A 12770-nucleotide genomic window follows, 5' to 3' on the forward strand; every position below is an offset into this window, starting at 1 on the left:
CATTTGTACTTTCCTAGGGCTCAGAAAAGTCCCTTAGGGCCCCTGCCCAAGTACTGACACCAAAACAATCTTCTCTACCCCGAAAAGCGTCTAACCACAAGAGGAAGAATGATGGCAATGGATGGATGGTCAGGGCAGCGACACTGAAAGAATATTGCCTAGCAGAACAAGCCTACCAGGGTGAAAACTTCCCAGAGGATCTGGTCTGCCTCTTTGGATTGCCAGCCCATCTGAACAGGAGTGGGAGTTTTGGCATCAGTTTGGTCAGTTGCATTCAGCAGTGGCGCACATTTAAATCTTTGGAGCTGAGATGAAAATGCCTGCACCTAATTCAACTGCTGCCTATGAGGTCTGAGGCTGTGTACGGGGTCATAGGAAAGCAATACGAGACCACTATGCACAGCCTCTCACATAATACTAAATTTCACAGTTACACCTGTGCTGAGCCAATCTGAAGAAATCTTTCTTAAAAGAAACCTTGTCCATGGAAAACCTACAGCTCAAATGCTATGACCTAAACTGGAGGTTGCAATTGTACAAAGTCACACAAGGGCATATTTGGAGTCTTTTCCCATAGCCAAAAATTTCCCGATTCCCAAGCTACCTGGATATGGATTCCTATTCCTATAATTTTTGAGTATGGTTTAAAACAATCACCTAAAATAATCATAGGAAAATTCCTCCAAGGTGTATGGCTTTACTCTCTCTTCACTGTCTGAAATTGCCAGCTGAGAGGTTCTGATAACATCTTGTCGTTGGTCAGGGGTCATCGTGACCAGTGCCTGTGAGATGAAAAGGTCTCTGTCACCCAGTATATTTGATATAATATATATCTGGTGTATTCAGAGAGAGGAAGCAGATACAAAATCAAAAGAAGAACAGTGAGTGAATAAGAATAACCCATTAATTCCAGTTAATAGTAAGAACTGTGCAATTGTCATTTCTCTGTGCCATTCTCCATCACCAATGCAAGGAATAACAAATGTTTCCATAGCATGGATCATTTTCTAATGAAGATAATGTGCTTTGGATGATACAGCTCCATACGTGAATGTAGTGGTTCCCTCCGACCCCAAATACACATTCAAGTGATCAGGCCAGCTGGAGGGATTTAGATTCATGGATATTCCAAGTCACAAGGTTCTGGTGTTCGAGGTGACAAGATCAGAAGAAAGGCTGAGATCACTTCGGCCTTGGACAACTTGTCACCTCTCTCAGACACTTTAGTTTCCACCTTATCATCAGGGAGACTCTGGCTAGATCTAGCTCTTCAGGAAGCCTTTGACCTCCTCAGGCTTTGTATCAAGTTTTGACATTCTGTAAGACAGCTTACCACGATCTCCAGTGGAGGCATGGTGACTGTAGGCAAGACGTACACGGAATCGGTTGGGAAATCTCCTCTCTGCTTGGTCCGTTCATTGAACCCATTAGCCCACCCTGAGTTCATCACATGTTCTCCTGTGTCCTGGTCCAGAACTATGAGGTCTCCTTTGAGGAAGCTGAGGAACCCAGATTCTTCTCCCACTGCAAGAAAAACAACCGTTAGTTTGGTGTTTTTTTTTTTCCAAATCCCTTGGAAGTAATTAATCTATCTATATGTTTACCACCGGGCTGGGTCATTTACTTACCAGGATTTGGGTTGTCTTGGAGAGTGACCACATACTTAGATCTCTTCCTTAGTCCTTCAAGGAAGGTCACCACCAGGTCGCGGATATCCTCTGCGTTGTTGGAGGTGAAAGTGTATTCATCGCCTTTAATGGTGGCCAAGGTGAAACTCTGCCCTTGCAACTTTCCCCCTCTAGGATATGTTTTTATAGGAGACATAAACAAGAAACATAATGGCATCAAGAGGCAAAGCCTGGAAAAAGAATGGTTTATGGTGAGATTACCAGCTAAATCTGTTCCTCCTTACCTGCTGCTTGACACAGCTGTGATCTCTGGGAAAGAGAGCTCTAAGAGAACCTGCTCCTGTTCATCCACAAAGTACACCCCTGTCCAGTTGACAGCTACAATCACATCATTTTTAGGCAGGCTTGGCCCTGAATTGAAGACAAGACATACAATCAGTTCATGAAGTGTCTTAGGATATAGAAAGTGTGTGCATTTCAAAGGAGGATGCAAAGATCAAAAACCTCAGTGTTATTTTTAGTAAGAGAAATAGTGGCAGACTCGTAGCTTGAGCCATTGCTAATCAGAATGTGCCAAAAAATAATGTATCAAAAAAAGACCAGCTAGATGGTCCATTAAGTCTTCTTGTCTGTGGAGTCCCTATCTCTCCTTCCTTTTTGCTTTGGAGCATCCTGTGCTCCAGGGATGTGCTCTACTGACTCACCTGAGAATTTGAAGGCTTCGTAAAACCGAGAAAACAGCAAAGGCCACTTGAAACGTGCAAAATCCACTACCTCTTCCTTGACTTTTTTTGGGTCTGCCCTCTTCTGAGTATAAATTCCCTACAGACAAAGCAAACCACAACCAACATGAAGCACAAACCCAGTTATATCCAGGAAGAGAGCTAACAAAACCAATTCATGTCACCTGAAGGTCTTGGAATTAATATTAATTGAGGTCTCAAAGCCACTAAGGGCCAAAGAAAGTCCTACCTGAACAAGTGATAGTTTGGACAAAGTCCTGGCCTTTGGTTCCCACTTCAAAGAATAATTTGACTTTGAGAAGGCTGGGCAAGCCTCTAGGGTGACCAGTCTGGGTGGGATTCATCTCAGCTAACTTTGCGTTTCCCTAAGGTAGGTGTCTATCTTTTGGCTTGACAGTCCCTTAGTTGGAAACAGACACTCAACAGCCCTTAAGCACAAGCATCTAGCTTTATTTAGGACATCCTCAGGTACCTGAGACTTCTGTATGTAACTGACAGGCTGATGGAGGACCTGCAAGATCCAACTGAATTGTATCCCTGGGTCTCCATTGACAGTAATGGGAGGTGAGACTCCTAATGCACAAGGAGACGCTTACATTTTTAGGGGTCTTAATCTGAAGCTGGCTCCTGCTGTTAAATGAATGCCAGTTCTCATGCCTGGATGACCAACCCTCATGAGTGGTCATGAGTTATGGAAGGTGTCGCTGTGGGAAGGTGTCACAAATGTTCTAAAGGAAGTCAGGGAGGTTTTATACAATGCCTGGCACAATAAAGTTCTGACATTGCCTGGAGACGTGAACTGCCACTGTAATACAACCAGTAACACCATGATCCTTTGTAACAGACACGAGACCCCGGAGATGGCATTTCGCTTCTCACAGTGAATCTCTGCAGGTTGTCGTCTTTTGTCAGATCTTGACTCTAAACCAGTGGTAAAACTAGCTGAATACTGCTAGTACAAAACCTGCCCTTTCTCTTTGCTTTAGCTTCAGGCCAGGCTAAAAGCTGAGCTATGATGTCTGATGTATGTTTAAAAAGCACATGAAGCTACTGAAGCATGCCTTGGCCCTTGCCAGGTGATATATTGTCCCCACCTTTTTATGTGCAGCTATAATGAGCTGAGCCCATTTTTCCACTGTTTTTGAAGCTGTGATCTCTCTGTCTGGGATGTAGGATGGAATTAGATTTAGCAGCCTTTCCAGTACCATCTCTGACCCGTAGTCCACATAGTACTGCTGGGAAGCCAGTTCTGCCAGATCTTCTTCCTGTGGGACCCAAAGAAGCCAAGTTAATGCTGTTACCAGGCCACCACCTCAACATCCATCCTCCATCACTCAAAGAGCTCTTTGTAGAGGCTGGATGTACTGCTGCTTCAGAATGGTGTGGGGATTTTTCCTTTCAGCAGAACATCACCAGTGCTTTTTGAACATCTGAAGTTCAGGGATTGATCACTAAAAGCTATGATTAAGCCTTAACATGTTCAGTGACCAGCACCATGCAACCCTGTACTGTGTGTGAACATGTTTGTCCCAGTCTTTCCTTGAAGTTCAGTCTCCTTCTGATGCCTGCAGTCACCAGTGGGTGATTTTGCTATGGTAGGCAGGGTTTAATGATTGAAAACTGCATGTATCCATCATTTCTCATACTTGAGAAGCCCACCAGCTGACGCACCTGTGCATAATGCAGAACTGTAAAATGTCCTTCCATGCAGCTACATTCCAAGCACTTTGGGGTCAAATAATAGAGCTACTGAGATGATAAGAGCATGAGGAGACCAGGAGCAAGAGACGGGGAGGAAGAAAGGGCAGGACTTCTCATAGGATAAAAGAGCTGCAGTTAATGCAATATAGATGGGAAAAGATGGTTTAGTTCTCAAGGTGACTGGACTCTACCAGACCACAGGAGAATGATTAGGTGTTGGGGAAGAGAGATAACTTCAGTTTGACACCTGGATGATTTCAAACACAAGCCAAAAAAAAATTGTGATGGACATATTGTCAGAGATTTTGATCTTTCTTGAGATGCTCGTTTCAGTGACACCGGAATAAATCTGTAAGCTCCCAGAGACTCTAGAGGCATAGGTTTCTGCTGCCAATGTCCCTTCAGCATATGGCAGCATTACTGGGTTTGTATTGCATGGCAGAGGTCTGGGTATCCTGAAAAGCATCTCTCATGTTTAAGGCTTAGCAGGATTCACCAAACAGGATCCTGCTGTGTATTCCTGATCTGGCGATCTGGTTACAGGCTGCCTGTGGCCCTCCAAAATGAGGCTGATGGATGAAGTGGCCTTTCACTCCCGCATCCAAAATTCACCAGGAGAGGGTGCTCATGCAGCACATGGGAGCGTCCAGTCTGTCCCCAGCTAAGAGGATGAGATTCCTGTAGCTACTGTTTCCCAAGCGAATACCATAATCCCCAAGCTAGCGGGTGTTCAGGGAGGAAGATTTCTCATCCCCTTTGGTGCAACCTATTTCACCATGTCGAGGATACATGTTGGACCAGACCAGTAGCTGCTGAGGTCACATACCTTGTCACACCGGTACTCCCCAAACTTCACCCCTCGCACGATCTGTTGGTAAATGAGATTGGTGGCCACGTTGTCCTCACTTGGGTTGTGCCAAGGAGTGAAGATCTCCTTCCTGAAGAAGAGCCGCCAGGGCGCGTTGCGCTCCTGCGCTCCCTGCTCTTTGGCGTACTGCTCGCACTGAGACACAGCATCCATCACATGGTCGTTGCCGCTCCCCAGCGAGGAGACCTAGTCAGGGCAGAGGTAAATGTGGCATATACCCGACTAAATGCTGACCTTTCTAGGTAGAGATATCTGTCTCTGAGTCACTCACCCAGGCTTCCTTTATTATCAAAATAAATCAAAGTAGCTATATCTCTACTAGCCAGCCAAGATTGAATAGGTCTATAGCATAGCTGGGTAAGCCATTTTGTTTTGAGCCCCAGTTTCCCATCCAGAATAAAAGGAGAACATCAACGTGAACTAGCAAAGCCAATGTTCCCATTATAAAGTATTGTTTATTCATACTGTGCTTTGAAACACCCTGTTTCAGTGTCATGGGCTTGGATCCAACCATGCTAAGCATCAGACAAACCCAGAACAAAAAGCCTGTCCTGCTACAGAAGATTTATCACCTCTGTCTTCTCACTGTGGTCTGGCATGAAGCCCTAAAGCACTATATCTGCTGAGTGAACATCCCTGGATGAACATCTCCTCAAAAAAGACGAAGAAGATGGAGTATAAACCATTTTCTTCTCCACCCACAGACAGAGGTGGCCACATCTGGAGGTGAGAATATACTTCATCCTCTTACACAGCTGCTGTAGGAATAATTCTGTTTCATTGGCTTGCAGCTGTTGTCTCACCTGATGAAGTTTTACCCTAGGTCTGTTTTCCCTTCTCAGTTATGCTTACCTTTATTTTTACAGAATTTCTGAAAAAAGCATGTTTTGAGGTTAAATAAATTGGGTTAAATGCCAATGCAGGTATGGCAGTTCGGAATTTAGCTCATTTTAGAAACTTAATTTCAACCATTAACTTTCCAGTTAAATATATTTTCTCCCTTGCATAAAAATCCAGGCTGTTTTACTGGAAATTCACCTCAAAGTATCTTGACTGAGAGTAAGAGCATAGCATCACAGAATAATGTAGGTAGAAAGGCATTTCTGGAGGTTTCTGGTCCAGCCCACTGGTCAGAGCAGGACCATCTTTGATCAGGTTGCCTCGTGCCTTCTCCTGTTAAATTCTGAATATCTCCAAGGAGGGAGATTTCATAGTGTCTCTACAGCCCTGCTCCAGCATTTAACTACTCTTATTGTGAAAAATCATGCTGGGACTTGCACTGTAGAAATCTTTCTTCCCGACCTCAAGGCTGGCCATTTGCTCAGAGCACAGGGTCCTTCTGCCCTCTGCAAGATATGTGACGGCACGGAGAACCTCCCTCTTCTTTCACAGAGCTAGTCACGTACCTAACTTAAGATATACCTTGTCAAAAAGTGCAATGTAAAGCGAAAAGCCAAATCGGTCCTTCAGGCTGATTTTGTCGGCCAAAGAATTACAGAGCTCTTTAGCGGTTGTTGCAGAGTCGGTCAACAGCGTTTTTGTTGTCCCATCCATAAATGTGACAGGCAGCATGATCGGTTTCTTGGACTTGGTTGCCTAGTGGATTAAAGTCAAACTTTATAAAGACATGTGTATTTCAATCCCATTGAGACCATTTACCTACATACTCTTCCACACAACTGTGGTAACCATTTTCTAATTCCTGATCTCACTGACTGGCTGCTTTTCAATACTACATACTTCTCAACAGGATAATGTACGCTCAGCCACTGGAAGCACTTGGAAGTCCCAGATTTTTTATTTAATACATTCAGTCATCAAAATGCCTAATCCAGTAAATCCAAGCATGCCCGGGAATGCTCCTGGGCACTGGAGCACAGCTGTCTATGCTAGTAAATCAGCATAGAAAATGAACAATTACTGTACAAACTGTGCCTGTTCCAGCTACGGCTATCCCTGAAGAAGTCCAAGGGACCATTCTCAGTAGGCAGTTTGCCTGTGGCCATGTTCATCTGGAAGACAGTTTCCTAGCGTACATGGGGGCTTGCTCCGTGCCAGCTGGCCTCAATGCCCGAGAGCACTCTTGAGGACATTTAATTTAAAAGTATTGATGTAGCCAAAGGAACTGATCTTCAACATACTCTGGAGCAAAGCCAGGATGCACAGGGAATGCCATATCTTGGAAATACATGAAAATTCTTGAGAGAAATAGGTATATTGTCATGCTACTTTCTGTCCTGCCAGAAATGTGGTTCCCATGATAGTGAAAGGCTTAAACCCTGAGCCCCAGCTGCCTGGGGAGGGGATGGAAGGGCTCGTACCTGCAGCTCCAGCCAGCTGGGCGGCTGTGTCCTTGTCCCATTGGCAAACGTCCGCCTCAGCCTCTCTTCGCAATAGGGAGCGTAACCCGGGGGGCCTCCATTGATAAAGTTCCTTAAATACTGTTGGCAGCAGGGAACACGTTGGTTAGACCATGGGCTCCAGAGGCCAAGCATTTGCAAAGGTTAAAAAGCAATGTTTTACTGGAGAAAAGCTCTGTGGGACTCATGGCAGTGATACCGCTCAGGCTCAGGGTGTTCCTACATCACATTGCTGGAAGCTGAGAGGGAGTAGGACAGTCTGCACCCTTGCCTTGTTCCTACACTGTGCATTTCTGGCATCGGTGGAGATAAGGTACCAGCCTAGACAGACCTTTGATCAAAGCCAGTGCAGCAGCTTTTCTATTCCTGCTATTGCTGCCACTGCTTTCTGTCTCTGTACGTTAAAGATGTACTATAAAGCATTATTGAGTGTTGGCCAAAAAGGTGGGAGTGAATGAAAAAGACCCATAAGTAGTGATCCAGGGGAATTGTAAGCAAATGCTACTCAGAACACTTAGCAGCCAGTACAAAAGATCTTTCACATTTACTTTAAACAGATGCTTCTTTAGTCAGGTTTTAAATTGCATTTTAGAAGATCCCAAACCAGAATTTGAAGCACTTCACTGTATATTAAAAATAAAACCACATTATTGTAGAGAAAATTAAATCCAGTGACTTCCACAATATGAAAGATAATACACTTAAAAATATTACATAAATATCTTGGCCAAAAAGGTAGCTAAGACTAATAGTTCTGTAAATCATATTTTTCAGAGACACTTTACAGATAAAGAGTTCTCTGAATGATAACATACAGTTGTTCCTTCAGTAACACAGACTGCTCTAAAACACTGTCAGTCCATAAATAACATGGGTAGAGAGACAGCTGTCTCTGTCAATAGTAACTTACAGAGATACTCTGAAATAACTAGGTAATATAGCCCAGTTATATGGATGGGAGCTGTTGCAAATGACTGCAAGCAGCTGATGCTGTGTAAAAGTGTAGTTTTTAATTATGCTGTTAATAATGAACTATGTAATTACATATTTTTTGTATTTCTCCTTCCTTGTGACTGAACCTTCCCACCAAAGTCCATTACTAGTTGAAAGATCGGTACAAAGAACAGGAGTGCTAAAGTTTCTTGACCCATGCTTAGCATAAGATGTGATAAAGGTGTCTAATGGGATCCAAAGTGTGACCTTCCTATTTGGGAGCAGGAAAACATCTTGAAGACTGCCTCATTATCAGCTAAATCCTTCTCAAAATGTTCAGTTCTAACTGACACTTTTGAAGGTTGTGGAACAACTTCCAGGCACAACAGTTTCCTGAAATTCCTCATCTTTTCCATAATATTGCTGCTATTAAAGTTAGAGCCTAGAGGTTTCAGGAGAAAAGTAACCAGGAGTCTGATACAATATTCACTGTGTGGAAGAGTATAGGAAAGAAACGCTAAGAGATATTTACCCTCATATGCTTTTCCTTCTATTAAATGGTGGATAATTACTGCTAAATGAGAAAATAAGACATCAATTGAAAAAGAAGTGAGGTTAACAAAATGTCATCTAGTTAACTGGCTGATAGCCAACGTGTGGCTATCATACATTGCATGGTAGCTATTGCACAGTTAAAGCAGTACTCAGTGAACTCGCAGTAAATCAGATTTTGGCAGACTAATAACTCCTGAAAACATGGTATTAATAGATAGTCTGAGATTAAGGTCTGGCACTGACATGGAATTTGTCTCCCAACCCAGAACAGACTGGACTAGGTGGCCTGGGTTAATGTAGCTTCAAAACTGAAACGTTCACTGAACTCCAACAAACTGAATATTCCTCTGCTTTTCACAAAACAAAAAAGTGAGTCTGGATGGGAACGTATGTGGTTCAGGGGCAGAGTTAACATTTCATCATGAGAATGTTTTATCTCAAAACATAACATTTTAAGCTGGAAGGTGTCAGTGATGTCCCCATGGACAACTACAGTGGCTTCAGAGGAGATCCGAGACATTGCCCAAGTCACTGCCTGTGTGTTGCTGTTTGCAAGACTGGGGCTCTGAAAGGTAACCAGTGTGGGCTGCTGCAAATGTTGTTTGTACTCATACTCGAGGAGTTTCTGTCACCACAGGCTGCCTATCATCTCCAACAGCCCAGGGTGCAAAAGAGTGATGAATGAGGGCAGAATTAGCATAAACCCTCTCCAAAGCTCTTGGGGATATTGCCACATATTTCAGCATGGACCGTAACTTTAGGCAGAGGTACATGTGAAACCCTGCCCCAGGTTGCCCAGAGAGGTGGTCGATGCCCCATCCCTGGAATTGTTCAAGGTCAGGTTGGACGGGGCTCTGAGCAACCTGATCTGGTTGAAGAAGTCCCCACTCATGGCAGGACGGTTGGACTAGATGACCTTGAAAGGTCCCTTCCAACCCAAAGTGTTCTATGATTCTATGTCTGAGTCTCCAGAGCTACCCATAAATTATTTCTGAGAAGTGCTTCGCTCACCTAAAATAATGTTCCGCTATTAAAGATTTAAACCCACACAACCTCCTGTGGGATACTTTCTCAGATCTCATTTCCAGACATAATTTAATTTTCTGCCACTTTGCCAGTGATTTATCTGCTTTATTAGATTTCATACTGGCAAGGCCTGGGGATGAAGGAGGGATTTCTATTCTTGACTTCAGCTCTTTCAGTGCTGAGGACACAGTACCTGATCTGATATCTATGGTAATTAATGGAACATCTTTATCTCCAGCAGGCTAGTGAGAAGGTCCAGGCTCCAACATTCAAAGATCTGAGAGGGACAAAGGAGGTCTTATAACATGGCTAAGCAAAGACACAGTGCTGAGCCCTTTGCCCTGAGCCGGCTAAACTCTTAGGCATGGGATTAACTTGAGCAGTCCAGTGTGTGTGTCCTGGTTTCGGCTGGGATGGAGTTCATTTTCTTCTTAGTAGCTGGTATAGTGTGTTTTGGATTTAATGTAAGAATAATGTTGATAACACACGGATGTTTTAGTTGTTGCTAAGTAGCACCTATCCTAAGTTAAGGATTCTTCAGTTTCCCATGCTCTGCCAGCAGGTGTACCAGAAGCTGGGAGGGAGCATGGCCAGGACAGCTGACCCGAACTAGCCAAAGGGATATTCCATACCACAGAACGTCATGCTCAGTATATAAACTGGGGTGAGGTGGCCAGGAGGCACAGATCGCTGCTCGGGCATTGGTCAGTGGGTGGTGAGCAATTGCATTGTGCATCACTTGTCTTTTCTTGGGGTTTATCTTTTATCATATTCCTTTTCACTATTATTATTATCATTATTATTGTTGTTGTTGTTGTTGTTAGTGTTACATTTTATTTTACTTTAGTTATTAAATCATTCTTATCTCAACCCACGAGTTCTACTTTTTTTTTATTCTCCTCCCCATCCCACTGCGGGGCAGGGGGCGAGGGCAATGAGCGAGCGGCTGCATGGTGCCTAATTGCTGGCTGGGCTTAAACCATTACAGGGTGTTAGTCAGACTGTAGGTGTGCAACTCATTTGGAAGGCAGACTGTTCAAATCTAAGCAAGAAAACTTTGCCCAGAAAAAAAGAAAATCCTTAAGAACAACCTGATTTTCAAAAGTGTCAGCTGCTTAGCATCTCCCACTGACTTCAGTCCTGCTGATCCACAGTGCTTCTGAAGATACGTTACATGTCATCTCTCATGTGGCTGTTTAGAGCTGGATGTTTTCAGTATGACACATGGTGGGGCAAGTTGTAGCATGCAGAGAGCAACTATGCAAATATACTTCTAGGTAAATTAAACGCTTGCCTTTATATGTGCAATTTTTTATATTAAGTTATATTTATAATTAGCTGTGTAGTACTATTCCTTGCCAAGTTTGTTAGAGTACAGGCCTAAGGTCATACTGTCAAAGCCAGTAAGATGCTTGAATGAATGCATAGACCTTTGCATGTGAGAAATAGGGGAGAAATCTGGGCTATTTTGGGTGTACAAATTCCACTTGCAGCCTCCCACAATCAACTTTCCTGCCAGAAGTCATTTAATCACATCTTCACACACCTGCAGTGCAGGAGGCATCATCTGAACAAGTTGTTTACACTCCCTTTACTATCATAGGAAAGAGAGAGTCACTTCTCACGAGTGACTCGCCTGATCCACTTTAGACGTTGAACATGGGATCACGCATACTTTTCTTAGGAACTTGATGTCATTTTCATTCCTGGCAAAGATAAAGACCAGGATTCCCTGTACTGTGAAACCCAAGAGAAAAGCTGTTCCCATGGATGGAAAAGAAAATGTACTGGCAGATAATTCATGAGACAAATATAATCTACAATTTACCTTCACAAACTTCTCAGAAGGAGCAAAACATCCCACGCAGAGGGACATCAGGATCCAGCCCCTGGCGTGGCTGCTTTTGGATGGGTTCTGGGTCAGCTGCTTGCATATTTGACAATAGATTTCATCCCTGCAATAGGAATGAAAAAAGCATTAGAGTTAAGGAGGTGGTGGCTTTCAACACGAACAGAGAGAGAGACAGACCCTGTCTGCATGTGATTGATAGTTAAAAGTTCATTTTAGCATCACAAGGATATTAATTTAACTGCCCTTATGATGGTCACCCTGATCGCTGCAGTGTCTCTAAAATGCCATCCATCACCAGTCCTGTAACGTCCACCTAGTCTTCCCCGTGCTTCAGCTGAGATTTCCCCCAGCTGACTGACACTGCTTAGAGAAAGAGGGAAATAAAAAGGAGTCTCAAGGTTCAAGGAAGCTCAGTGTCACCTCTGGATGATGGAATCTATTCTGGCTTCTTACAAAGATTTCCTAGTAACACCAAGAAAGTCTCCTAAACTAACTTTAATAGAGGGCCATCAGCTGGGAATATTAATTTGCTGGAGCTATCAGCTCCAGTGGAGGTCAAGGTTTGGCGACCTCTTACATCCAAACAGGCACATACTTTGACAGGTGTCTCAATTTGGGATTTAATGTCCACTTTTGACTTTAACTTTAGTTCTCTACATGCAAAATGAGGAATAACAGTACTTCCTTGTCTACATGGGAGGCAACAAAAATGTTAGCCAACCTGTTATACTGACAAACCCCATGGGAAAGCCCATGGGACACTACAATGTCTGCATTCAGAGCAGACTTTGTGCAGAAAAGTAAGGCTAAGGTTTTCATGGTGAACTGGGAGGATAAAATGAAAATTAGAGATGCTGGTCATCAGATGAGGATGCCCACTGTTCCTGGAGTGAGCAGATAGGTGTGAGTGAAAAGAGCATGAGACTACATAAAAGAGGACTGTATTATAACATGCACATATATAAATGGGCTAAACCAAAGATGTTGGCCTTAGTTTGGCACTTTCCAATTTTCGAATGCTTAATTTAGCAACTGAAATGAGTTTGTTTTTCATTAGTATACCATTAAAAATATTCGCACAAACAAAAGAGATTTAAAGGTCAA

General features: G+C 43.4%; 1 protein-coding gene across 4 annotated transcripts in view; it reads right to left on the bottom strand.

Annotated features, from left to right (window-relative positions):
* The window catches only part of MYO7A (myosin VIIA), a 104246-nt gene that overhangs the window by 12487 nt on the left and 78989 nt on the right, over nucleotides 1-12770 (bottom strand). For all 4 annotated transcript variants that reach the window (XM_030042258.2, XM_030042257.2, XM_030042255.2 and 1 more), the window contains 10 exons: nucleotides 11643-11769; nucleotides 7262-7381; nucleotides 6363-6536; nucleotides 4899-5126; nucleotides 3466-3636; nucleotides 2333-2450; nucleotides 1913-2039; nucleotides 1629-1798; nucleotides 1334-1524; nucleotides 658-782 (listed from right to left, as the gene is read on the bottom strand). In XM_030042258.2, coding sequence (XP_029898118.1) covers nucleotides 658-782; nucleotides 1334-1524; nucleotides 1629-1798; nucleotides 1913-2039; nucleotides 2333-2450; nucleotides 3466-3636; nucleotides 4899-5126; nucleotides 6363-6536; nucleotides 7262-7381; nucleotides 11643-11769 — 1551 coding nt within the window. The remainder of the gene's footprint in view (nucleotides 1-657; nucleotides 783-1333; nucleotides 1525-1628; nucleotides 1799-1912; nucleotides 2040-2332; nucleotides 2451-3465; nucleotides 3637-4898; nucleotides 5127-6362; nucleotides 6537-7261; nucleotides 7382-11642; nucleotides 11770-12770) is intronic.

Source organism: Aquila chrysaetos, chromosome 19, assembly GCF_900496995.4.
Source record: "Aquila chrysaetos chrysaetos chromosome 19, bAquChr1.4, whole genome shotgun sequence".
In the NCBI taxonomy this organism is placed as follows: domain Eukaryota; kingdom Metazoa; phylum Chordata; class Aves; order Accipitriformes; family Accipitridae; genus Aquila; species Aquila chrysaetos.